We start from the raw sequence: 26,553 nt of genomic DNA, 5'->3' as shown, positions 1-26,553 counted from the left end.
TAGCGTGCACATGAGGACTCAGGGGGAAGGAGCAGTAACCCCAGAGGAGACTGAACCAGACCTACCTGCTAGTGTCAGAGGCGGGGGGCAGCTTTGGCTCACCATGGGGACAAGAACACTGGCAGCAGAAGTCTTGGGAAGTACTCCTTGGCATGAGCCCTCCCAGAGTCCACCATTAGCCCCACCAAAGAGCCTGTAGGCTCCAGTGCTGGGTCGCCTCAAACCAAACAACCAACAGGGAGGGAACTCAGCCCCACCCATTATCAGACAAGTGGATTAAAGATTTACTGAGCTCTTCCCAGCAGAGCAACATCCAGCTCTACCCACCACCAGTCCTTCCCACCAGGAAGCTTGCACAAGCGTCTTAGATAGCTCATCCACCAGAGGGCAGACAGCAGAAGAATGCAGAACTACAGTCCTGCAGCCTGTGGAAAGAAAACCACATTCACAGAAAAAAAGACAAAATGAAATGACAGAGGACTATGTAGCAGATGAAGGAACAAGATAAAATCCCAGAAAAGCAACTAAATGAAGTAGACAGGCAACCTTCCAGAAAAAGAATTCAGAATAATGATAGTGAAGATGATCCAGGACCTTGGAAAAAGAATGGAGGCAAAGATTGAGAAGATGAAAGACACGTTTAACAAAGACCTAGAAGAATTAAAGAACACATAAACATAGATGAACAATACAATAACTGAAATGAAAAATACACTAGAAGGAATCCAAAGCAGAGTAACTGAGGCAGAAGGAAAGATAAGTGACCTGGAAGACAGAATGGTGGAATTCATTGCCATGGAACAGAATAAAGAAAAAAGAATGAAAAGAAATGAAGACAGCCTAAGAGACCTCTGGGACAACATTAAACACACCAACGTTCACATTATACGGGTCCCAGAAGGAGAAGAGAGAGAGAACGAACCCAAGAAAATATGTGAAGAGATTATAGCTGAAAACTTCCCTAACATGGGAAAGGAAATAGCCACCCAAGTCAAGGAAGCACAGAGCGTCCCAGGCAGGATAAACCCAAGGAGAAACATGCTGAGACACATAGTAAACAAATTGACAAAAATTAAAGACAAAGAAAAATTATTAAAAGCAACAAGGGAAAAACAAAAAAATAACATAAAAGGGAACTCCCATAAGGTTAACAGCTGATTTCTCAGCAGAAACTTTACAAACCAGAAAAGAGTGGCACAATATTTAAAGTGATGAAAGGGAAGAACCTACAACCAAGATTACTCTACTCAGCAAGGATCTCATTCAGATTCGATGGAGAAATCAAAAGCTTTACAGACAAGCAAAAGCTAGGACAATTCAGCACCACCAAACCAGCTCTACAACAAATGCTAAAGGAACTTCTCTGAGTGGGAAACACAAGAGAAGAAAAGGACCTACAAAAACAAACCCAAAACAATTAAGAAAATGGTAATAGGAACATACATAATGATAATTACATTAAATATGAAAGGATTAAATGCTCTAGCCAAAAGACACAGGCTTGCTCAATGGATACAAAAACAAAACCCATCTATATGCAGTCTACAAGAGACCCACTTCAGACGTAGGGACACATACAGACTGAAAGTGAGGGGATGGAAAAAGATATTCCATGCAAATGGAAATCAAAAGAAAGCAGGGGTAGCAATACTCATACCAGATAAAATAGACTTTAAAATAAAGAATGTTACAAGAGACAAGGAAGGACACTACATAATGATCAAGGGATCAATCCAAGAAGAAGATATAACAATTATAAATATATATGCACCCAACATAGGAGCACCTCAATACATAAGGCAACTGTTACCAGCTATAAAAGAGGAAATAGACAGTAACACAGTAATAGTGGGGGTCTTTAGCACCTCACTTACACCAATGGACAGCTCATCCAGACTGAAAAGTAATAAGGAAACACAAGCTTTAAATGACACAATAGACCAGATGGATTTAGTTGATATTCATAGGACATTCCATCTGAAAACAGCAGATCACACTCTCTTCTCAAGTGCACACAGAACATTCTCTAGGATAGATCACATCTTGGGTCACAAATCAAGCCTTGGTAAATTTAAGAAAATTGAAATCATATCAAGCATCTTTTCTGACCACAATTCTGTGAGATTAGAAATAAATTACAGGGAAAAAAAGTAAAAATCACAAACACATGGATGCTAAACAATACATTACTAAATAACCAATATGTCACTGAAGAAATCAAACAGGAGATAAAAAAATACCTAGAGACAAATGACAACGAAGACACGATGATCCAAAACATATGGGATGCAGCAAAAGCAGTTCTAAGAGGGAAATTTGTAGCAATACAATCCTACCTCAAGAAACAAGAAAAATCTCAAATAAACAATCTAAGCTTATACCTAAAGGAACTAGAGAACGAAGAACAAACAAAACCCAAAGTTAGTAGAAGGGAAGACATAATAAAGATCAGAGCAGAAATAAATGAAATAGAAACAAAGAAAACAATAGCAAAGATGAATAAAACTAAAAGCTGGTTTTTTGAGAAGATAAACAAGATTAATAAACCTTTAGCCAGATTCACCAAGAAAAAGAGGGAGAGGACTCAAATCAATAAAATTAGAAATGAAAACGGAGAAGTTACAAGGGAAACTGCAGAAATACAAAGCATCCTAAGAGACTGCTACAAGCAACTCTATGCCAATAAAATGGAAAACCTGGAAGAAATGGACAAATTCTTAGAAAGGTATAACCTTCCAAGACTGAACCAGGAAGAAAGAGAAAATATGAACAGACCAATCACAAGTAATGAAAATGAAACTGTGGTTAAAAATCTTCCAACAAACAAAAGTCCAGGACCAGATGGCTTCACAGGTGAATTCTATCAAACATGTGACAAGAGCTAACACCCATTCTTCTCAAACTCTTCCAAAAATTGCAGAGGAAGGAACACTCCCAAATTCATTCTCCAAGGCCACCATCACCCTGACACCAAAACCAGACAAAGATACTACAAAAAAAAGAAAATTACAGACCAATATCACTGATGAATATAGATGCAAAAATCCTCAATAAAATACTAGCAAAGAGATTCCAACAACACATTAAAAGGATCATACACCACGATCAAGTGGGATTTATCCCACGGATGCAAGGATTCTTCAATATATGCAAATCAATCAATGTGATACACCATATTAACAAACTGAAGAAGAAAAACCATGTGATGATCTCAATAGATGCATAAAAAGCTTTTGACAAAATTCACCACCCATTTATGATAAAACTCTCCAGAAAGTGGGCATAGAGAGAACGTACCTCAACATAATAAAGGCCATATACGACAAACCCACAGCCAACATCGTTCTCAATGGGGAAAAACTGAAAGCATTTCCTCTAAGATCCGGAAAAAGACAAGGATGTCTACTCCCACCACTATTATTCAACATAGTTTTGGAAGTCCTAGCCATGGCAAAGAGAGAAGAAAAAAGAAATAAAAGGAATACAAATTGGAAAAGAAGAAGTAAAACTGTCAGTCTTTGCAGATGACATGATACTATACATAGAGGATCCTAAAGATGCCACCAGAAAACTACTAGAGCTAATCAGTGAATCTGGTAAAGTTTCAGGATACAAAATTAGTACACAGAAATCTCTGGCACTCCTACACACTAACAATGAAAAATCAGAAAGAGAAATTAAGGAAACAATCCCATTCACCATTGTAACATAAAGAATAAAATATCTAGGAATAAACCTACCTAAGGAGGTAAAAGACCTGTACTCAGAAAAGTATAAGACACTGATGAAAGAAATCAAAGATGACACAAACAGATGGAGAGATATACCATGTTCTTGGATTAGAAGAATCAATATTGTGAAAATGACTCTACTACCCAAAGCAATCTACAGATTCAATACAATCCCTATCAAATTACCAATGGCATTTTTTACAGAACTAGATAAAAAAAATCTTAAAATTTGTATGGAGACACAAAAGACCCCAAATAGCCAAAGCAATATTGAGGGGGAAAAAAAAATGGAGCTGGAGGAATCAGACTCCCTGACTTCCAACTATACTACAAAGTTGCAGTAATCAAGATAGTATGGTACTGGCACAAAAAACATAAATATAGATCAATGGAACAGGATAGACAGCCCAGAGATAAACCCATGCACGTATGGTCAACTAATCTATGACAAAGGAGGCAAGGATATACGATGGAGAAAAGACAGCCTCCTCAATAAGTGGTGCTGGGAAAACTGGACAGCTACATGTAAAAGAATGAAATTAGAACACTCCCTAACACCATACACAAAAATAAACTCAAAACAGACTAAAGACCTAAATAAAATCAAAACGGATTAAAGACACTATAAAACTCTTAGAGGAAAACATAGGAAGAACACTCTTTGACATAAACCACAGCAAGATTTTTTTGACCCACCTCCCAGAGTAATGGAAATGAAAACAAAAATAAACAAATGGGACCCAATGAAACTTAAAAGTTTTTGCATAGCAAAGGACACTATAAACAAGACGAAAAAAGAACCCTCAGAATGGGAGAATAATTTGCAAACGAATCAATGGACAAAGGATTAATCTCCAAAATATATAAACACCTTATGCAACTCAATATCACAAAAACAAACAACCCAATCAACAAATGGACAGAAGACCTGAATAGACATCTCTCCAAAGAAGACATACAGATGGCCAATAGTTCCATGAAAAGGTGCTCAACATCACTATTTATTAGTGAGATGCAGACCAAAACTACAATGAGGTATTACCTCACACTGGTTAGAATGGGCATCATCAGAAAATGTGCAAACAACAAATGCTGGAGAGGGTGTGGAGAAAAGGGAACCCTCTTGCACTGCTGGTGGGAATGTAAATTGATACAGCCACTGTGGAGAACAGTATGGAGGTTCCTTAAAAAACTAAAAATAGAATTACCATATGACCAAGCCATCCCACTACTGGGCATATACCCAGAGAAAACCATAATTCAAAAAGACACTTGCACCCCCAATGTTCATTGCAGCACTATTTACAATAGCCAGGTCATGGAAGCAGCCTAAATGTCCATCGACAGACGAATGGATAAAGAAGATGTGGTACATGTATACAATGTAATATTACTCAGCCATAAAATGGAACAAAACTGGATCATTTGTAGCAATGTGGATGGACCTAGAGACTATCATACAGAGTGAAGTAAGTCAGAAAGAGAAAAACAAATATCATATATTAACGCATATGTGTGGAATCTAGAAAAATGGTACAGATGAACCAGTTTGCAAGGCAGAAATAGAGACACAGATGTAGAGAACAAACGTGTGGACACCAAGGGGGGAAAGCAGGTGTGGGGGGTGATGGTGTCATGAATTGGGAGATTGGGATTGACATATATACACTAATATGTATGAAATAGATAATAAGAACCTGCTGTATAAAAAAATAAAATAAAATTCAAAAAAATAAAATCGATAACCAACAAGGACCTACCGTATAGTACAGGGAACTTGGTTCAGTATTCTGTAACAACTTAACTGGGAAAAGAATTTGAAAAAGAATAGACACATGTATTTGTATAACTGAATCACTTTGTTGTACACCTGAAACTAACAACATTGTTAATCAACTATACTCCAACGTAAAAGTTAAAAAAAAAAGATGAAGTCATCAGGGTGGGCCCTAATCCAATATGACTTGCGTTCTTATAAAAAGGGGAAATTTCCACACAGGCAGCACACAAGGAGAAGGCCATGTGAAGAGGAAGGCAGAGATCAGGGAGATGCTTCTACAAGTCACAGAACACCAAAGATTGCCAGCAAACCACCAGAAGCTAGGGGAGAGGCATGACACAGATTCTCCCTTACAGCCCCTAGAAGGGACCAACCCTCACCAACACATTGATATGGGACTTCTAGCCTCTAGAACTGTGAGACAATCAATTTCTGTTGTTTAATCCACCTCGCAATACTCTGTTCTAGCAGCCCTAGCAAATTTACACAAGTAGTTTAGCCAAAACAGAATTCACTACATATTGGATAATTAAATGAAAAATTCTAGGAAGCTACAGGAACAGCCTACCTCATTAAAACTGTTTACCACATTTAGCATATTAATTACTTCTGAATTATGCATCGGTGTTTGTTGTCATTTACTTTAAAGTATTAATTTACTGATTCTCAGTGTTCGTCAATTTAATTCAATTCATTTCAACTCAATCCAATAAGAGATTATTAGAGGCCAATTGGGTTCTTATTCCTAGGCTACCTACTCTAGCGATCATGAACATAAATAACATGATAACTGTACTCAATGCACCTACACTCTTATTTGGAATCAAGATTTATCGCCTTTAAAATAAGTTAATACTGGAGCCTGTGCTCCGCAACGGGAGAGGCCACAACAGTGAGAGGCCCGCGTACTGTAAGATAAGTTAATATTGCAAGACAGAATGTATTCAAGTGACAAATTTGGAGGAAAATGATAAGAATCTGTGGATCAAAGGAAGATGTGGGAATTGAGCTAGATCATCATATATGGGTAACATTTTAATGGGGGTAGATCATGCTAGAGGTATGGAGAATACCACACTGGATACTGGCTAGAAGGAAATGAGTAAGGTGATCTACCTGATTAAATATCAAAGTAAAGAGTAGAGAGAACTAACAGATAAGTACTGATAGGTGAATTCAGTCAGATTCCTGAAATATCCATTGTACCAATTTTATTATATATATTAAAATTGGGAAAAATACTACAAAAATTCAGATGATATCCAAACCGTAGTAAATTTAAAAGATAAAAAGACCCCTTCAAAAAAAAGAAAGAAAACACTAGAATCCCATTACTGGGAGATAAGCACTGTTAAGACTTTGGTGTATATCCCTAGACATACATATTCATATACGTATGTATTCACATCCATGTATACATACACATGTGTACACACGTATATTTTACTAAAATAGATTCACATATTACATGCTGTTGAAGTGTTTGTTTTTAACACATTTCCACATTATTAAATATTCTTCTACAGCATCCTGAGGTGTATGGCCACACAATATTCCATTAGTGGACACTTAGAAGTTTTCTGCTGGTGAACACAGGCCAGTGATTCCATGTGCTAAGTTCTAACTTCATAGATGAAGCTTCTCTATAGTTAGTTCCCAGTTCTGGACTTGGAGAAGGAGGTAGATGGTTCATTTTACAAATATTCCAATGGCTTTCTGGAAGGTAGCACTATAACAGCTGACACTGTCATAGCAACAGTTTGGAGGTCAGAGGGTTCAGGATATATGTGCAGGAATACAAAGGATTGTTCCACTGATTCACTCTCCCTCCTCCATTCTCCAAAAGAAACCAGTGAAGAAAGAACACACTGTCTGATTCCATTCATATTAAATACAAAACAGCAAAACAAAACAAAAAATCTATGCTAAATGATCAGGAAAGCAGTCACCTGAGTCAAGAGATAAGACATGAGGGCAAAAACGGGGGGCCTCTAGGGTGCCAATAATGTTCTGTGTCTTGATCTGGGCACTGGTTCCATAGATGTGTTCAGTTTGAGAATATTCATCAAGCTGTATACTTAAGATATGTTTTTGGTGTGAATTTATCATTCAATTAAGAAGCTTTAAGAAATAAATTTAAAATAATGGCAGTTCTTAATGCTCAAAGTAGCAGGCAGGTTCTATTTGTAAAGCTCTCCATGGAAGTAAGCATTCGTAAGTCAGACAGAGAAAGAGAAATATCACATGATATCGCTTATATGTGGAATCTAAAAAGCAATGATGCAAATGAACGTCTTTACAAAAGAGAAACGGACTCACAGACTTAGAGAATGAACTTACAGTTCCCGGGCGGGGAGGGTAGAGGGCAGGGATACTCAGGGAGTTTGGGATTGACATGTACACACTGCTATATTTAAAAAGGATAACCAACAAGGACCTACGGTATAGCACAGGGAACTCTGCTCAATGTTATGTGGCAGTCTGGATGGGAGGTGGGGTCTGGGGGAGAACGGATACATGTAGATGCATGGCTGAGTCCCTTTGCTGTGCACCTGAAACTATCGCAACACTGTTAATCGGCTATACTCCAATATAAAATAATGTTTTTTTTTTTTAAAGAAGACATTCCATCACCTTTTTCAGGATTTAACTCCACTACTTTTCTAACTGGATCTGATTCCCACTATTCCTCTGAAATCCCTTCAAATAGACAGCCTTTTCCTACCATTTAAGACCATATAATATTCATCAATTAGGTTAACAGATCACAGGTAATATCTGGGTACAGATCTTAAAATATAAATTTAAACATATTTAAGTTCTTCACATACTTGTGCACTGGAGAAGCATCTTAAAGTAAAAATGACACTTTGGTTGTATTGTTTACAACCACAACTGATATTTAAACATTCTGTACAAGTCATTTCACTTCACTTCACCCTTTGTTAGTAAGTGAACAGGGCTTTTTAAAGTAAAGCATCCATTGTTTGTTAACCCAAGGATCAGGGCCGTGGCTAAACCTTAAGCAACTCTTCTGGAGGCTTTGATCACAGAGTTAGCAGCTTAGTAACTTGGCCTCTGAAGGCTTTCACTTCTTTCCATTATTTGGACTTTTTTCCTTGTATCCTCAAGGTTTCTTAGACTTTGTATAATTTAACGCTATATGTCAGTGACATCAAAAGGGCACAAAGTATGAATTAGTTTTAATAAGAAGGTACCATCACTCATAGATGAGATCACTGCCTTACCTGAAAACCCTCACATGCTCTGTCTTATTAATACTCTGCCTTATGGGTTAGAACACAAGCATGTTAACAGTATTCCCCTCAGTAACATTACTTCATGTAAGAAGAGTGATTTAGAATCACTGCATGGTGGTATTCAAAAATGCAAAATGAAAGAAAATATCAAGGTTAAAGTGAAGTTTTGTTTTGCTAAGAAAAGATGTTTTGTAAGCCATCAGTGTGAATGAATATAATTTAGCTCAAATTTGTAGAGTGTTGATAAGGTTTCTTATAATGCTTGGTTAGAAGTACCTAACCTTTGAACACTTTCCTTTATTGTGCCATAAGCAATACAGCTTCTTCTATCATAAATGTCTCATCGTAAGACTTAAGTGTTTGGAAGTTTCAAGATGAACATTTCTATTTTGCTGTTTATACATGGTTCTTTCTGACCTTGGCAAATAAGACCCAAAAAAAAGTTTTAGCACTTTTAGTGGTTAAAGATATAAATACTTACTGTCTATGTGACTTTACCAGAAATTCATCTGCTTTTCCTCTCTGTCTCTCTCTGCCTCTGCCTTTGTCTTTCTATCTGTCTGTCTCTCTCTCATACTCACACACACACACACACTCCTTATACCACTATTATCCTTGTCTTACTGGCTCAGTCTTAGTAATAGAATCTCAGGTCCTAATGGTGATGGGAAGATGCCACCAATGGCGCTAGAAATCAGTCACTCTTATTCAATCAAAAGACTACTATAGATTTATGAGATAATACACTTGAAAATGTTCATGTTTTAAGGTTTGGTGTCAGATATAATTTTTAGGGAATCCCTTTTGACATTTCCCCCTTTGAAATTTTCGTATTCGTAAGCAGCAAAGGTATAGGTTGGGTTAACTAAGAACCATTTACATAGTAAGAAAAGAGTTGTCCTGAGGGATCCCTATTCTTTCTTCACTGGTCAGCACAACTCACGTAAACCTCCTTGTCATGCTCGTAGTATACTTCTTCAGGTTACCACCATCTTGCTATCCTTGCTTCCAAAAACTTTGTAGGCTTCTGTGAACTATCTCACGAACTTCTTAAAGATTGCCAGTTTCTAGTAGGGTGCTCATTTAAAATGAGAATCATCTGGTTGGCTACAGTTTGGATGGTCATCATCAATCAGGAATCTACCTAGCCTGAACTTTGAAACAATCCCAGTATGTTGTGAACAGACTCACAAAAGGTTTCTTTTTTCCTCCCCCTTTATGAACATACGGTATACACACATCTTAAGCGGCACCACAATAGCTCTGCTGGTGATATCAATATAGGTCCTTCAATCTTTCAATAATGTTTTTAATCATAAGCTTTAAAGCACAATTGTTTTTACCTTGAAATTCTTAAAAATCTGTTACGAGACAGAAATAAGAGATTAATGGAGATCTTGCAAAAAAAGATAAATGACACCACCAGAATACCACAAAACTGGGGGGAAAATTAATTGAACCTATACTTTTGATAAATATTTATTTTTTGCAGGAGAAAAATGCATACTAGTTTAAGCTGTCATTATACTAACCTACAGCCTATTTTTCATATTATTAGTAATACATAATGTGGTAGTTTATATTCAAAAATAAAACTAGAATGTATATACCTCATGTATTTATCCAGAAATACCCCAAGGTTACTATGGTTACGAAAAATCCATTACCTTTGAATACAGAATGAAAAAGTTTGACTTCAAGTGTGTGCTATTTATTATAGTGAACATCAACAGCCTTCGCGAGGTTCTCTAACTGGATTCATTTTTCAGTGTCATAACTGACCCACCATTTTACTAGCTTATGGCCTATGCAAGGCAAAAATTTGAACTGTATGCATTTTTAAATATATTTTGTACTAACTCAAGGTGCAGCACTGCCTTTGACTTTTAATGCTTCATATTTAAGAGGAAGAAGAAAACCATTCCAGCCACCTAGATGCTAAGTGGCTTTTGAATTGAAATGCATTTACTTTGACCTGTATCCACCATGGATGCAAGATCCATTTTTTTACGCATAACGGAAAAACGTTTGTTCTATGTGGAAACTTAAAAGGAAGCTATGAATAAATGGAGTAGGAGTGAGAAAAGAAAGGTTGACACCTTGAATATTTAGGAGGGGACATTAAGCCAAGTCATTAAGGAAGTTTTTGATGGTGTAGAAGACAAAGAACTGTAACTAGTGCAGGTGACTGTAGCCAGGAAAAACAGGGTATGAAACACAGCTCTTAAAGTAGTTTCAAACTGAATCCTTACCCCTATTAAACTTTTGCTCAACCATACTATGATCAGCTGAATCAAATATAAATCGCTAATCATCATACAAAAGTATGCAGTAAACTAGTAGCTAAACATTCAAATAAAAATAATATTTTCAGGTTGTAAAACTGTCAAAGATGTAAGGATGTAACATTCACTGTTTATGAACTCTTCTGGAAAACAATGCAAAAATGTATATCAAGTATTCTGAAAAAGTTTGCTACTTTGATTTAGCTATTCCCCATTTAGAGATATAGCAAACAAACATTTATGTACAGTAATATTTATCACAAAATATTTAAAATGAGATAAATTAGAAATTTTGAATTTTTAAGTGGTTAAATGCATTAATGTACATTCATAAGATGGAATATAACATTATTAAAATATTTCAAGATACTTTTAGAAAAATCCTTGTGGTGTGAGATATATTCATAATAAGGGAATATGCAAGGATTCCAAATTATACATTATAGCTCAATTTTGTTAAAATGAATAAAGTGCTGGAAGGAATTACATCAAATACTAAGAGTTTCTATCTGTAAGGTGGGATTATCAGGTATTAGATATCTGCATATTTTAAATTATCTTCAGTAAGCATATGTTACTTTTATAACTAAAAAATGCTATCAATTATTTCTCTAATAGTAGACTATATCTTTCATTTCTCAATCTCTCTATGAATTGATATTTTAGCACTGGAGAGATCCATTTCATTGACCCTAAACTCTTGCTATTACTGACAGCACCAGCTAGAATAGAATAGAATAGAACAGAACAGAACAGAACAGAACAGAACAGAATAGAATAGAATAGAATAGAAGTTCTATCCACAAGCTACTCAGAATGGAAAGGACATTATGCCACAAATATCCTGGCACAAAGACAAGCAACGAGTACCAATAGCATCGTGGATACATTTTATGATGAAAAGGGGCAGGATTTAAAGTGTCTTTAGAGGCTAAAGTGAGACCCAATGCTAGAGCAGTTTTCTCCATCAGTTTTCTCTGGGCTGACTTCAACCAGCCAGATTCCCCTTCCCATTCTTCTTTTCTGTGATTCCTAGTGGACAGGTGAATTCTGAAGACATAAATGACCTAAATGTAATGTATATCACAGATACAAAATCTCGAAAGAGTTGAAAGAGATCTAAAAGACCATTTTATTTAACCTGCATGCCATTGGAGAATCTCAAGAAAAGTGGACATTCAGAAAACACTCACTTTTGGGTGCTGTTACAAACTGAATTGTGTTCTCCAAAATTTACATGTTGAAGCCTTAACCCCCAATGCGACTACATTTGGAGATAGGGCTTTTTTTAAATTCAATTTTTATTTTATACTGGAGTATAGTTGATTTACAGAGATAGGGCTTTTAAAGAGGTGATGAAGGTTAACTGAGGTTACAGGGATAGGGCCCTAATCCAATGGTTCTGATGCCCCTAAAGGAAGAGGAAGAGACAGCAGGGGTGTACACATAAGAAACACCATGTGAGGATGCAGGGAGAAAGTGGCTGTCTGCAAGTCAAGGAGAGAGGCCCCAAGAGAAACCAAACCTGCCAACACCTTGATCTTGGACTTCTAGCCTCCAGAACTATGAGAAATAAATTTCCGTTGTTTAAGCCATCCAGTCTGTGGTATTTGGGTATGGCAGCCCTAGAAGATTAACGTAGGTGCTCTGGGGTTTGTAATCAAGCTTCCATATCCCTTTCAGAGTTGTTGTGAGGAATAATAAAATGTGTTCAATAAGTAGCATGTGTAGAGATGAAATGTGTGGACTTTGAGGCCAGAGAGACCCAGATTTGAATCAGTTTTTCCAATTACCGACTAGGATTTCTTGGCATCTCTGGGCCTCAGCTATGCTGGCTATGACACTTGAATCATCACGTACAACTCTGAACCCCATCGTAACGTTTTTGGCTTAGCTCCTCTCCTTAGTGACCAATACTGTATTCCTTCTGTACTTCATATCTTCTGCCATTTGGAGATAAAAGCAACAAGAAGTATAGTTGCCTTTGAGATGCCAAGGAGGACATAGGAAAAAAATGTTATGAGTCTTATCAGAGAAATAATCTTTAAAAATCTACCTGAAGGATGAACACCACCGAAGAAACCATTATCACTGTAGTTAGAGAAGATGGTTAAGGACTCTATAAAAATATTCCACTTTCTTTATATTATATTTGGGGCATCTCTTATACTATGCTAACATTTGCCATGATCTTTCAATGCAGATACTATAGTCACATGGGTCTGTGAAGGATTTGAGTCAATGGAATACAGAATTAGTTTCATTTTTTAGGTGGCATGAGAAATCAGTGTGAATTCTAGCCTCCTCTCCTCCCCACCCTGTTCTTTTTCTGGCTTTGGAGTGTCACCTCATGGGGCATTCTGCACATTTTGGAAATCTTCAAGGTCCACACTTTTTTTTTGGGCGAGAGGAGTGGTACGCGGGCCTCTCGCTGCTGTGGCCTCTCCCGTTGCGGAGCACAGGCTCCAGACACGCAGGCTCAGTGGCCATGTCTCACGGGCCCAGCTGCTCTGCGGCATGTGGGATCTTCCCGGACCGGGGCACGAAGCCGCGTCCCCTGTGTCGGCAGGCGGACTGTCAACCACTGCGCCACCAGGGAAGCCCAAGGGGTAATCTATTTTTATTTTTAGTATTTATTTTTTAGTTTAGTTCTCTCTACTAAGTTTACTAAGAACATGCTAGGTGTTTTTCTAGTTCTAGTTCCCTTCAAAATCCTGAAAATTGCAGTTAATTCTATTTTACTGTTTCAGAAACTAAGTCTCAGAAGTTAAATAACTTGTTTTAAGACCGCATACTCATCATTAGTCAGAATACTTGAGATGGTATCAAAGTCTACCTCTCACAGGCTGTGTGGCCTGAAGGAAGTTGCTTAACCTTTCTGTGCCTCAATTTCCTCATTTGTAAAATGGGGGTAATGATAACACCTACCTCACTGAATAAGTATTACAGAATTCTATCCAACCATGATGAATGAAATACAGAAGTAATAGTTCTTGTGCTTTGAGGCCTCTCAGACTAGAGAGGAGACAAAAAATATAAATTCAGAGAACTCAATTAGACGAATGCCATAGCCCTGTGCCAATATGCCTCATTCCTGCATCTTTATGTGTTGCCATGAAATCATGAGCATCAAGGGGCTGAGGGGAGGTGGTGTCTGGCTGGTTCTCTGTTACAACCTTAGTACCTGGCATTAATGTGAAGGAGTGAATACCTAAACAATTAATCCTGTCTCTGACGCTAACCTGTTATGACCTTTCATGAAGAATTTAAACTCTCTAAGGCCTCAGTTTTTCATCAATCAATATTTGATTAATGATGTCTCACCTACTAGTCACATATAATATCTAAAATATCATAAAATATATAACCACTATTACCATACAAATGTAAACACCATTCAGGCACCAGACAACGTACATAATACAGGCCTCGTGTTTCACAAGGTTTCCAACAATTCACTTTTCTTAAGTGTCATGACACTTTATAATATGATCTAGGCAGATATACTATGTTTCTTCCCAAATGGTCTCAAATTCAAACCACACTGAGTCACACTTCTGAGTCTTAAGCTTATTCCACATTCATGAGGATTTTAAAGTGGTTAATTCATGTGCCAGTGGCATTTGTTTGAAATGACATCATCGCCTCAATTGGATTGACATGACATCAACTGAATTGAAATGACATCACTGTACTGCGAGCACGGCTGGGGAGCACACTGGGTCCCAGCTTCAATCTTGTGATCAGTTAGAGGCAGAGGAGTCATATGCTGAGCTGTCTGTGTTGATATTATACATTTCCAAACCCCCCTCTGCATCTGGGCAAAGGTATATTAGTAGAAGGATTCAGGTAAGGAGTGGTGGGACAATGGTAGAGAACATGCAGTAAGACAGCCTTGGGGGAGGGGGAAGGGAGCCAGCGTGAGCCCTTTTCCATTTTTCCAGCTTTGACTTCACTGTAAGTGTAATGTAACCACAAAAGTCATGGAATTCTAATGATTTAACAGGAGACAAAACTAAGTAACCCAACTTTCGAAACTGCATTCTCAGATAACTATTTTTTATATATATATATGTATATATAATATATATATTATATATATACTATATATATAATATATATACTATATACTATATAATATATATACTGAAATATATATATTAATTTGTAAGTATATATAATATATAGTCTTTAATATAGACTATAACTATTTACTGATACCTATAGAAGTCTTACCTGTGACTGTGTAGTTCTCTCCATTGCCTGAATAGATTAGTATCCCATCCATATATAAGGAGTACTGAGTTATAATACCATTTGCCTTTTTGGGTGGATTCCAGGAGAGTAACAAAGAATTGGGAAGGGATTTGGCTACTGGTGGCTGAACCTCTTGTGGTGCTGTGGGAAAAATTAAAAAGATATATAGAGTCTAATTTTAGTTTACTTTTCTAATTCAAACTTTTCACACCCAAACCAATAAATCATGGAATAAGCCAGAAATCCCATGCATGGAAATGTTCCTGATTCGTGGGCAGCTTGTCAGTAATTGCTTTAGGAACAGTACTAAATACCTGTCCTGAATTTATGAGAATTTGCCTCAATGATGGACGGGGAGTATTTACACTGGTTCGCTTACTGATGCTTCTGTTACTTCATCGCAAGTATTATTAACCCATAATCCCTACTTGGGCTGTGCCTTTTAAAGCAAATTAGACAGAATCCCTACCCTTGAGGAGCTTTTGATCTAAGATAGGCAACGCTAGGGAGAGCGGTTCATAATCGATATAAAAAGACCTATATGTAGCCATAGAAATAGCCAGAAGATACAGAATTAATTACGTATGAAAATTACAACGTATGTGAGGTTTTTTTTTAGTAAAGGGGGCCTGTTCATTTTCTGTAATGGTCAATGAACTGGAGTCACAGGAACTAAAAAAACTTATAGAAATTGATCCTAAACATGCCTATCGTTCAGTAAATTAGTAATAAATTTAAGGAAAAACTAGAAATTGGGAAATCCTGAAATAATGGAAAGAAAATGGTGAACTGAATGAGCAGGAATCCCTCTGGGGTTGAGCTGTGAAGTAGGTTTGGAGGGTACCAGGCAAGACATGGACAGAGGGGAGAAAAGAGTGAGATATAGGACAATCTGTGCCATCTGGAAGTTGGTGGAAGTAACTGGAAAAGGGAATAATGATATATGCCTCAGCAGAAGCAAAGACACAATAAGAAAGATGGAGAGAACATTGAGAAAACACGGAAGATGGGTCACCAATGCTGTAGCCCAGGTGAGGGTGGTCTGGTGAGGTCAGGTGCAAGGCATGAAGAACAAATTGTCACAAGAAGGAGTTTACAAACTCTTGTTTTCTGTCCTGGTTTCATCAGATGAGCCCCATTGTCTTCTTTTTTTTTTTTTTGGCCACCTGGTGTGGCATGCAGGATCTTAGTTCCCTGATCAGGGATAGAACCTGTGCCCCCTGCACTGGGAGCGCGGAGTGTTAACCACTGAACTGCCAGGGGAGTGCCTCCATTGTCTTTCTTTACACATTTTCTGTGCGAGTGGTACTTGCTTTAAGGATTTAAAAGAAGGAAGGGGGAAGAAGAGGAAGTGGGTAAGGGCGGGTGGAGGGATAGTGAAAAAGAAAGAGACTGGCAGACTCTTTTTCCCTAAAGATCAAGGTTTTAAGTCTCCTGAATCACTTTACAACTAGACAGTAAGAGAAATATGTTAATGCCTCTCATCCAGGAGGGAGAAATACGAAGTAACAACGCTTTAAATGTTTTGAGAGCTGTTATTTCTTGAAGAGATGCATTCTGACGCTCGAGCAAAGCTTTCGCTTTAGAGTGCTAAAATATTTTCTCTTTCCCACTGCCTTCCTAAATGTATGCTTTCTGAAACATTAATTTATGCCAACAGTTTGTAAGTTCCAGGTACAACAAAAGTGCGACTTGAGGCGGAAGGAAGCAGGTCGTGATTAATAATGCCTCGATCGGCCTTTGGAGGTTCTATCACACTGAAATAATTGTTGCTCACGCTGGGGTTTAGCAGTTAAAAGAGACCATGGAAATCAACCGTTGGATTCTCAATTTCATACTGTGCCATACAATCAATTCTTTTTAGTCAGACTGTCTCTAGATTTACTTCTGAGCCATAGTAAAATGAGGAAGCTTTCATTAATCTTTCAGATGCTTCATATTAATGACAAGGCTCTTGCATGAACAATGTAACAGCAATTAAAAAGCCCATTAATCTGCATTACAGCTATTAAAGATGCATGTCATTAAAGGGTATGGAGTTTGATTCATTTTCGCTCCCCCCCAAAAAATGGAGCAATTATGGCCTGGCAATGCACTTTGTCATCAAATTAGGTTGGGGTTTTGTAGCAAATGGCCTTGCAGCATTTAGCTCTTCTCCTATTTTATTATTCATGACTGAAATGTGGAAGTCAAGACCTTTGAAATTACTTTACCTTCTTGTGGAGTAGAGACGTTCAGTGCGTGCGAGCTCTCGGTACAGCCAGCCAAAGTGCAAGCAGCTAGGGTTACTGCATAGTTTTTGAAGGGTAGCAAGCCTGTCAATATGCCTGTAATAAAAGGGGACAAAAAGAGGTTTGCATGTTTACCAGAAGAAGCTATACAGAGTATTGTGTGTGTGTGTGTGTGTGTGTGTGTGAGAGAGAGAGAGAAAGGGGGGTAGAGACACAGAGATGTAGAAAACAAAAACATATGCTCCTTTACTTCATTTTCCTGCCTGTGTGCTGATTGCAGAATGGTGTGACTAGCAAGAAAAAATTTAGAAAGAAACAGATATCGTCTATTAACACACATATGTGGCATCTGAAAAAACTGGTATAGACGATCTTATTTACAAAGCAGAAATAGAGACACAGACGTAGAGAACAAACATATGGATAGCAAGGGGGAAAGGTGGAGGGTGGGAGGAATTGGGATGGACATATATACACTATTGATACTATGTATAAAATAGATAACTAATGAGAACCTACTGTATAGCACAGAACTTTACTCAGTGCTCTGTGGTGACCTAAGTAGGAAGGAAATCCAAAAAAAGAGGGGATATATGAATACGTATGGCTGATTCACTTTACTGCCCAGTAGAAACTAACACAACATTGTAAAGTAGCTATACTCCAATAAAAATTAAAAAAAAAAAAAAGAGAGAGACCTGCTTATTGTTAAGACAGCTCTAAATAGCATTTTCCCAAATGTGCTTCTCGGACGCTAATGCCCCTGAGATGTTTCCCCAGTAGAAATGGGGGATTCCACATGTCATTCGTAAAACAGAGCCCAGTGTACCTGATAGTGAAGACGGCCATCATCCCATTTCAGGATACTAGACCTCCTGCAGAAACAAAACTATCTCATTTTCTTTTACCTCACATTTTTCAACCTTATTTAACTAGAGAGTCCTTCTTATGCGACATCTATTAACACACATTAGGAGATGCTACTCCCAAGAGTTACTTCATTATTTTAACGGTAGGGTACACGCATACAAACTATTTATTCACGTTGCAGCTAACAAATATGCAAATCAACATAGTTGAACAATTAGCCAATTAAATAATTATGCTTTTGTACTTCTTGCAAAATTATTAGTTTGTTTAATTAAGACACCTGTCTTAAACAGAAGCACTGCCCACAGAAGTGTTGAATTAACCTGACTTGGTGGTGGATATGTAAGATTTGTTCCGCAATTTAAGGTGCCTGCAGAAACTAAAACACATTTTGTTTACTGGTGTTTATAATCAAGGCAGAGGCTCTTTATTTAGTTAATCCCATGAATTAAAGAAGTATCAAAAATATAATTTGTGTATTTGCTCACCATTGTTTTCTGTTGCAGGTTTTAGAGCTGTTTTAATCCCTAATCACATAGACTGTCATCGTTCTTATAAAAAGACGGTCTTACTCGTAGTATCCCTTTATCGAGTAAACCTTGATTGTTTTAATGAACTGGCATTGATGACAGCTTGCATCATTCAACAACAAATTTTAAAATACATGTTTGCCTATTGCCTTTCCCCAGGAGAAAGGATAAAATATTAAAAGAGCAAAGATCAGGATGAAGCAAAGACCACAGCCCTTGTTTGCTTTGGCCCTTCTCACTTGCCCTCAGTTCCCAGTGTTGCCTGCAAGTCTCTATTCTAGCAGCTCCCCCAAGCATCCCCCTGGGCTACCCAACCCTCTCGGCTGCACTTGGCACCAGCCTCTTAGCCCGCGGCCAAAGAAGACAGCAAGCCAATGAACTAACACACATACACGTTGGACCATCTCATGCCAAATGCAGCTCTAATTTCAAAACGCCTTCACGTTGTCACCTTCTGCTTTCCCTCACTCCTGCCACTGTGACTGTCATTTCCTCTTGAATCTCCCAGATCATGACCCACATTCTGAGCTCACTTTTTAAAGGGAGGTTATTTCTCCTTCCACTAAAAGTCTTAAAGGAAAGCTTACGGCATCACATATGCATCTTCATCATGTAGTGAGGTCATGGTTAAGAGCAAAGATGCTCGTGCCAGATTGCTCGGGTCCAGATGCCAATTCTACTACTGATTTGTAGTATGGGTCTGGGCAAGTTGCTCAGACCTCTGTGCCTTAGTTTCCTCATCTGTAAACAGATAATGATCGTATCTATCTCGAAGAAGAGGCCTCACAGGGATAATATAGTATCATGGGGATATGAGATGGGGATACCACAGTATTCACCTCGAAGTGTTACTATCAAGATTAAATGAGTTTGGGACTATAACATGCTCAACGCAGAGCTGTGTAAGGGGAGAACTCTAGCACAGGGCCTTGGTAGCCCAAGCTATGCTACCATTCCAACTCAGTTTCTGCCTGCACTGTACTATTAAATATTGATTTTTATCTTGTCAAGATCGCTAGTGATCCCTTACACACCAGACCAAGTAACCCTTCCACGGTCCTTATTCTCCTCTACTTACTGGATTTTGCCTTGTTCAGCTGCCGTCTAGGCCACAGAATTTTCCCAAGGAGTCCTCCTAAATTACTGAGGGCTCCTTGCTTTTCTTGACCAACTCATCTTCCTTTCACAGTCCCTTAAATTTTTTTTTTTTTTTTAACAAGATCGGGTCCTCAGGCTTCTTTCTTCTTCTGAACACTTGCCTTTGTTAGTTCACTTCTTCTAAACATTTGCCTTCATTAGTTCCTCAAGCCTCATCTCTCATTTATATCTGCAGACTTCACATCTCTCCTCCAAGCTCTGGTTCTGCATTTCTACCTGCAGGCCGTGTATCCCACATGGATGTTCAGCTAGCGTTTCACTCTCAATCTGACCCAATCCAGACCCAACAGTCAAAACTATTTTGCAAACTTCCCTCTTCCTATTTTTTTTTTAATTTTTATTGGAGTAGAGTTGATATATAATGTTATGTTAGTTTCAGGTATACAGCAAAGTGAATCAGTTATCCATATACACATATCTATTCTGTTTTAGATTCTTTTCCCATATAGGTTATTACAGAATATTGAGTAGGGTTCCCTTTGTTATACAGTAGGTCCTTACTAGTTATCTATTTTATACATAGTAGTGTGTATATGTTAATCATGGATGGACCCAGAGATTATCATATTAAGTGAAGTCACTCAGACGGAAAAAGAGTAATATCACATGGTATCACTTATACGTGGGATCTAGAAAATGGTACAAATGAACTTATTTACAAAACAGAAATAGAGTCACAGATGTAGAAAACAAACTTATGGCTACCAGAGGTGAAGCGGAGGGAGGGATAAATTAGGAGACTGGGATTAACATATACACACTACCATTTTTCCCATTTCTTAATACCTCCGTCATGATCCCTAAATTCCGGGTTCAAAACTAACATGTCCTTGTGAGATATTATCCCAGCCATTTTATCCTCTGAAAATCTTTGGCATTTGTCACGTCTTTCCTATCGCCAAGTTCAAATCTGTCAATACTGCAAGTCTAAATAAGATGAGTTGCATGTCTGAATTAGTATAATGCCATATTAACAAGTAATGAATCGGCCCCCAGAAAATAAAATTTTTAATCCTACAGTGAGCAAGGAAAATATGTTGGGACATGAAATGTTTCCTTTGTTCATCACCTAAAAACCTAGGTGGCATTGCCTCTCATAGGTGGCCCTGACCTAGCTGGGGCACAGATATATTGTCACAAAAGGCACAGTGGCTGTATACAGTTTGATGCTCTGCAATCTTCAGCATGAAGGTGCGTCATACATCCAGATAATTATCATTGGGAAACATAAAAAGCCGCTCCATTGTGTTACAAAATACCTTCCCTGAGACATTCTTTCTTTCCAAATCATAGCTGAAGTGCAATGTTGGAATTGTGACTATTATACCAACTTAACAAGAAGGTTATTAGTGGAGACTTTAAGAAGGATCATGTCAACCCAGATACTGAGTTCACATTCACTAAACGGTCTTTGGTGTTTAACCTTTCTTGCCTTCATTAAATGAGGCACTTTGTGTGTATAGGTTTATCATGAAACTCCTTTGCTAACTTCTTCCCCCCTTTAACCTTAAGGACCTTAAAAAACAGGCAATATTCCTCTCAGCAAACTTGCATTCTTCAGTTTGTGCTTTGGTAGAGAAGTTTACCAAATTGTATTTCATAGAAAAATCCCAATATTCTGAAAGAAAGATGCTGGAGAGAAACCGGATCATCTTTCAGGCCATTTATCAAAGTGCTCACATCTCCTATCTCCAGGCAGGTGAAACAATAATAATAAACACTGAGAAATGAGAGCTGCAAAATAGAAAACAGAAAAGGAGGAGAAGAAAAAGCTGATGTCTGGGCTCTTGCCAACTTCGAATCGCAGGTAGAAAGTTTGGGGTGGGTTGTAAGTCACATTTTCAAACAACGTGCCGTACTTTCTGAGTCTGAGGTGGCCTTTCTTTCCTATGTGCAGTGGGGATCTTGCTTATAATGTTGTGTCTCAGAGACAAAGTTTGTCAAACCATCGGAATAATTTCCCCTACATACGGGTTAGTATCATCGACTTCAGTAAGAAGAGCAGTGTAATGATTGAGCATTTTCTCTCCTCTTGTCAGGTTACGCTGAGGTTGGGGTAGAAGGGGCTGGTCAACCAGGTGGCCCTCACTAAATCAGCATAACGACCAAGTCATCCTATTGCCTGAGACATGCGGTTTCTCTCTTTTGTTTCTCAGTATGGAGCGTTTTCCAGGATGGATTAAAGTTAATGCTCATAAAAAGTTCTGCTATTACCAAAAAATAAACATATTCTCCCCAAGACTAGGCAAGGTAGCCTTTCTTTCTTGGATAGATCCCTAGAGACCATTGAGTGATTGGCCAAATGGTCTTCCTTTAAATGTCAGAGTCAGACTTAGATTATATACTCTCCAGAAGAAGAAGTGGTACTACTATGACAGCATATCAGTACCGAACAATTATTTATCAACTTTCCTTCTATATGCTTCTGGGAAAGGTGCTATAGACCACAGCTGATCTTTACAAGGTTTCTAATCAAAGAAAATATTAGAGCTAGAAGGACCCTAATGATAACGATAATACACACATTAAATACATAAAGCAAAATGCTTGCATACATGTCAAGTGGACAAGGGCATTTATAAGATCCATGGCTTCCAGTCCAAGATGATAGGGGATCTATATCTAATTAAAGGCAAAGAGAAAAAAGGGATAATCGTTGAAAGTATACTTCAGTATTATACTTAAAAGAATACTGAAAAACGTACAGAGTGACATATTTATAACAGAATCCCAGAGAGAAAAATATGGCATATACACTGTATTCTGTGTCCATAGAAAACCCAATAAGGTAAAATGGGGTCGTCTCCTTGATGATCCTTAGGATGTTTAAAATAAAGAAGTGAAAACTTTTAAGATTGGTTTGGATATGAGCCCCTTTTCTCTGGCAGACATCACAGAGGAGTCCTTTTACCCTTTGAATATGAGACTGTTCCTACCTCGAGGCAGGCCAGATGACCTCTCCAATTCCCTTTCAGCCGCAAAACTCTGTGAAATCAGAAAATGGTCCCAACCATGTCAGGAAACCTGCCAGTCTCTTTTGATAATGGAAGAGGGTGAGCTGAAAACACATTCCATAAGCATAAAGGAAGCATTATTGATGTCTTAAAAGTGTTAGGATCCCATGAAACACAGGAGTGTTGGTATCCGGATTAAAATCATTGGCACCAGCCCGACTAGAACTCTCACTGCTAAGCGATAATGCATTTTGCATTAATGCTTAACATTGAGAAATCCTGATGGGCCACACCAAGGGAGTTTGAAGCAAAGTGAGTATAGTCCCTTTGAATTGCAGTCCTGTAGACCTCGGAGGGTGCAGAAAGCCCAAGCCGAAAGAGCAGGGGCAGGAACGTGATTTAAGGGGTGGCAGCACATCACAGGAGGAAATCGAAGAGCCCTAGTGCGTTAGGTTCCAAACTGTGTGCTCTGAGGATTTCTGCCTAGCAGAGGGGAAGAGCCTTCTCCTCGAGAATCGCGCCGTTTAAAGTCCCTCGCAACGATTTTGGGAGCTCCTTGAATGCAGAACGTATGACCTTTTGCTTCTTTACTTGTCCTATTTTCCAGCAGTTATTACGATGGTTTACCAAAGGTGGACCCTTGATGTTTGCCCAAAACATAAAGACCTTTCATCCTCTTAGCTCACTCAGCTGTCTGCCTCACGATAAGAGATGCTCACTCCCGTCCTACCCTTTCCAGGGAGCTAGCAAAGGAACAGACACTGTTTCTTTTGACTGATAGATGATTATTTCCAACACTTGGTTTCCCGTGCTCTAACCTCGAGTTTCAAAGGAGCGCAAGAGAAATATTAATAATTGGAGGTGGCCTGACTACCTAAGAGAAAATCATTGTGGAGCTGACACCAGCTGTGCAAGCTTTTGTGCCTCTAATGAAACTGTATGCTGAGATGCAGGGACACAACAGAGGAGTCGGCTTTGACGCTGAGATTTTTATGATTAACTCTGACTCAATGCAGACAAGTATAAATGCTCGGCCTGGAAACCGAGCCTGGGACACAAGACAAAATGGCATCCTTTTCAAAGCCCAACACGCTTTGGAGAAGAAAAAGTGACTCTGTGTCTATTTACATCCTTGAGCACACTCCTCCCCCCTCCTCCACCCCACCCTCAGCTGCCAACCTAGGTGTTTGGCTGGCATCCACTGTAATCTGTTCTCCTTCATTATGTTAATCTGTGGGCGGAAAGATTTCTGTCATCTTCGAACCGCTTGTACAGCAACGGTAAACACCTTGGCCTGTCTGTAATTGGACAGGTGTCTGCATTGATGTCACCCAGCTTTTAATTCAATTAAAGAACTGGCTGCTCTGCTCTCATTACCCACCCATTTCTGTTGCACTCTGAGTCTGGCGGTGAAATCCGCACACAGCCATCACCTACCCCGAGTCCAGAGTCTGTGGTCCCCGTGCAAAGATCACGCAGAATATTTCAAACGGACCCCAACGATCCCAGTGTACTTTCCTGTTAGCAAAGGCATTTGGAATAAGATGGAGAATTTGTTCTATCTCTCTCTCTTTCTTTACCTTTAAATTCTCTATTGTCTAAACGGTGTCTTCTACCTACTGGCCAGTAATTAGGAGCTGTCCAGCAAAAAGAAAAGCAGTCTCTAGCTTCCCCTCCCCAGGGCTTTCCTCCGTCTCAAGAGAACTCATCAGAGTACAATGTTCTTATTTATTTGCTGGCATTTCACATTTGGATCAAGAAAGTGAGGGTGGGGAAAAGCAAGGCATTTATTAAGAGGGCCATCTGGTAAGGGATCCCACACAGGCAGAGCTGAGACTGCTACCTAGGGACACAGTAGAAGAACCCACTTTTTACAGAAAGCCAGCCAGGGGAAGGAGAGCTGAAGAGAAGGGGACTTTTCTGGCTTAAGATCCTGCTGCAGTGCTGAGAAATCCTAAATTTTAAGTGTCCTACATCTCAGAAAGAGTTTTGAGCCACAAACTAACCCAGTGTATGGATGAAAGAGACTAAATCAATCCAACATGCCGTGATTTCTGCCCATTTAAAGGAACCTCTGAAAATAAAGTTCTAACACAGACATTGTGACACAGTAACCTCATGAAACTGAATAATGGCATTTGTTAAATATGGATGAAAATTCAACGGTCTAACAGACATCTGGAAACGCACCCAGGATGCTTCTCCTCTGGTTCTTAGTAGCCTAGGAAAGTGGCATTTGTTGTTGTTGTCTTTGGGGGTAATAGTTTAAATAAAAATAAGGATCTCTAGGATTTATAAAATGAAAGTCAATTTTCATTTTAATCAAAAGGTAGAACAGCAAATGAGCTTACCCCAAACCTAACGTAACCCTTTGGAAACTAAAACTAATGTTTTACATATAATTTCCTGCAAATGGATTTTCTGACCTTACTTAAAATTTCTAGTACTAGGGAACACCTTGGATCAAAGACTAAATGGATTTCAATGTTTACAAATGGGAAAAACAAAATTGTTTATTCTTTCATTTTTTAAAATAAAATATAGGGTCTAATCCTAGTCTTAGAGAATGGTTGAAACAGTGATTTTAATTGAACTCAAAGCATTATCCAGTTAAGATTCTCTCAGTAGGCTTATAGCTAACCTCACATTTTTCATCAATGCCTTCATGGTTGGCAAGAACTACAGAGTCTCTGTCATTTTCCTTCTAATTCTGCAATTGATTTGAAGCCACCCACTCATGTGAACTCTTTATGGAGCATAAAGGGCTGTCACTGACATCATTAGAACTCTCCCAGAAAATATCAGACTTGACTAAGCAGGGAGTCAGGCAAGGAGACAGGAGGAAAAGAAAAATAAATGAGAAGGGAAAGTCATCCCTTATTGACCAGTGTCCTAGGTCCCCTGCTGAAAGCCTCCGATAGGATGAGCCCCTTGTACAGAGGGGGCTGCCGTTGGGCAGAGTGTAAAGGTCACTCAAGTCCACAGCAGAGCCAAGGTCAGAACCTACATCTTCTGACTCCAAGATCACTGATCCGCTTACTAGACCTAAGCCCCAGTTCTGGAAGAAGAAAGAAGGCGTGTTGAATAAATATTACTAAAAATAATAGCACACTTTTATACTAAATACTTGATTTAAATATATCTGAAAACGTGTTAATAGGTTCAAAGTTATTACTAAAACCTACTGTATACAAACAGAAAGTAAAATGCTTATCCCTCCAAATGAGTGAGTGTATATGCCTATAGTATTCCCTTACAAAAACAACTGATTCATAAGAAACTCTACATCAGTGTATATGTGCTTCTGTGTGTTACTGAGTATAACACTTTATATGTATATATATTTGGGACTAATCAAAAACTTTATCTATATATAACACTTTATATATATGTTTTCGATTAGTTCCACATATAGATACAATACAAATATAAAATGGTCATAAAAGTTAGAAAACAGAAAACTTGAGGTGACTGTTCCCTTTCTTTATCAAATGCGA

The 26,553-nt window shown here is 38.4% G+C and overlaps 1 protein-coding gene across 1 annotated transcript in view; it reads right to left on the bottom strand.

Annotated features, from left to right (window-relative positions):
* Positions 1–26,553, bottom strand: part of USH2A (usherin) — a 782,904-nt gene that overhangs the window by 431,360 nt on the left and 324,991 nt on the right. The window contains exons 30-31 of the mRNA XM_049708907.1: positions 17,527–17,640; positions 15,293–15,454 (exon numbers count right to left, since the gene is read on the bottom strand). Of these exons, the coding sequence (XP_049564864.1) occupies positions 15,293–15,454; positions 17,527–17,640 (276 nt within the window). The remainder of the gene's footprint in view (positions 1–15,292; positions 15,455–17,526; positions 17,641–26,553) is intronic.

Source organism: Orcinus orca, chromosome 1 (genome assembly GCF_937001465.1).
Source record: "Orcinus orca chromosome 1, mOrcOrc1.1, whole genome shotgun sequence".
Taxonomy (NCBI): domain Eukaryota; kingdom Metazoa; phylum Chordata; class Mammalia; order Artiodactyla; family Delphinidae; genus Orcinus; species Orcinus orca.
Note: the sequence above shows the minus strand (reverse complement) of the source record. Positions and strands in the feature narration are given on the sequence as shown.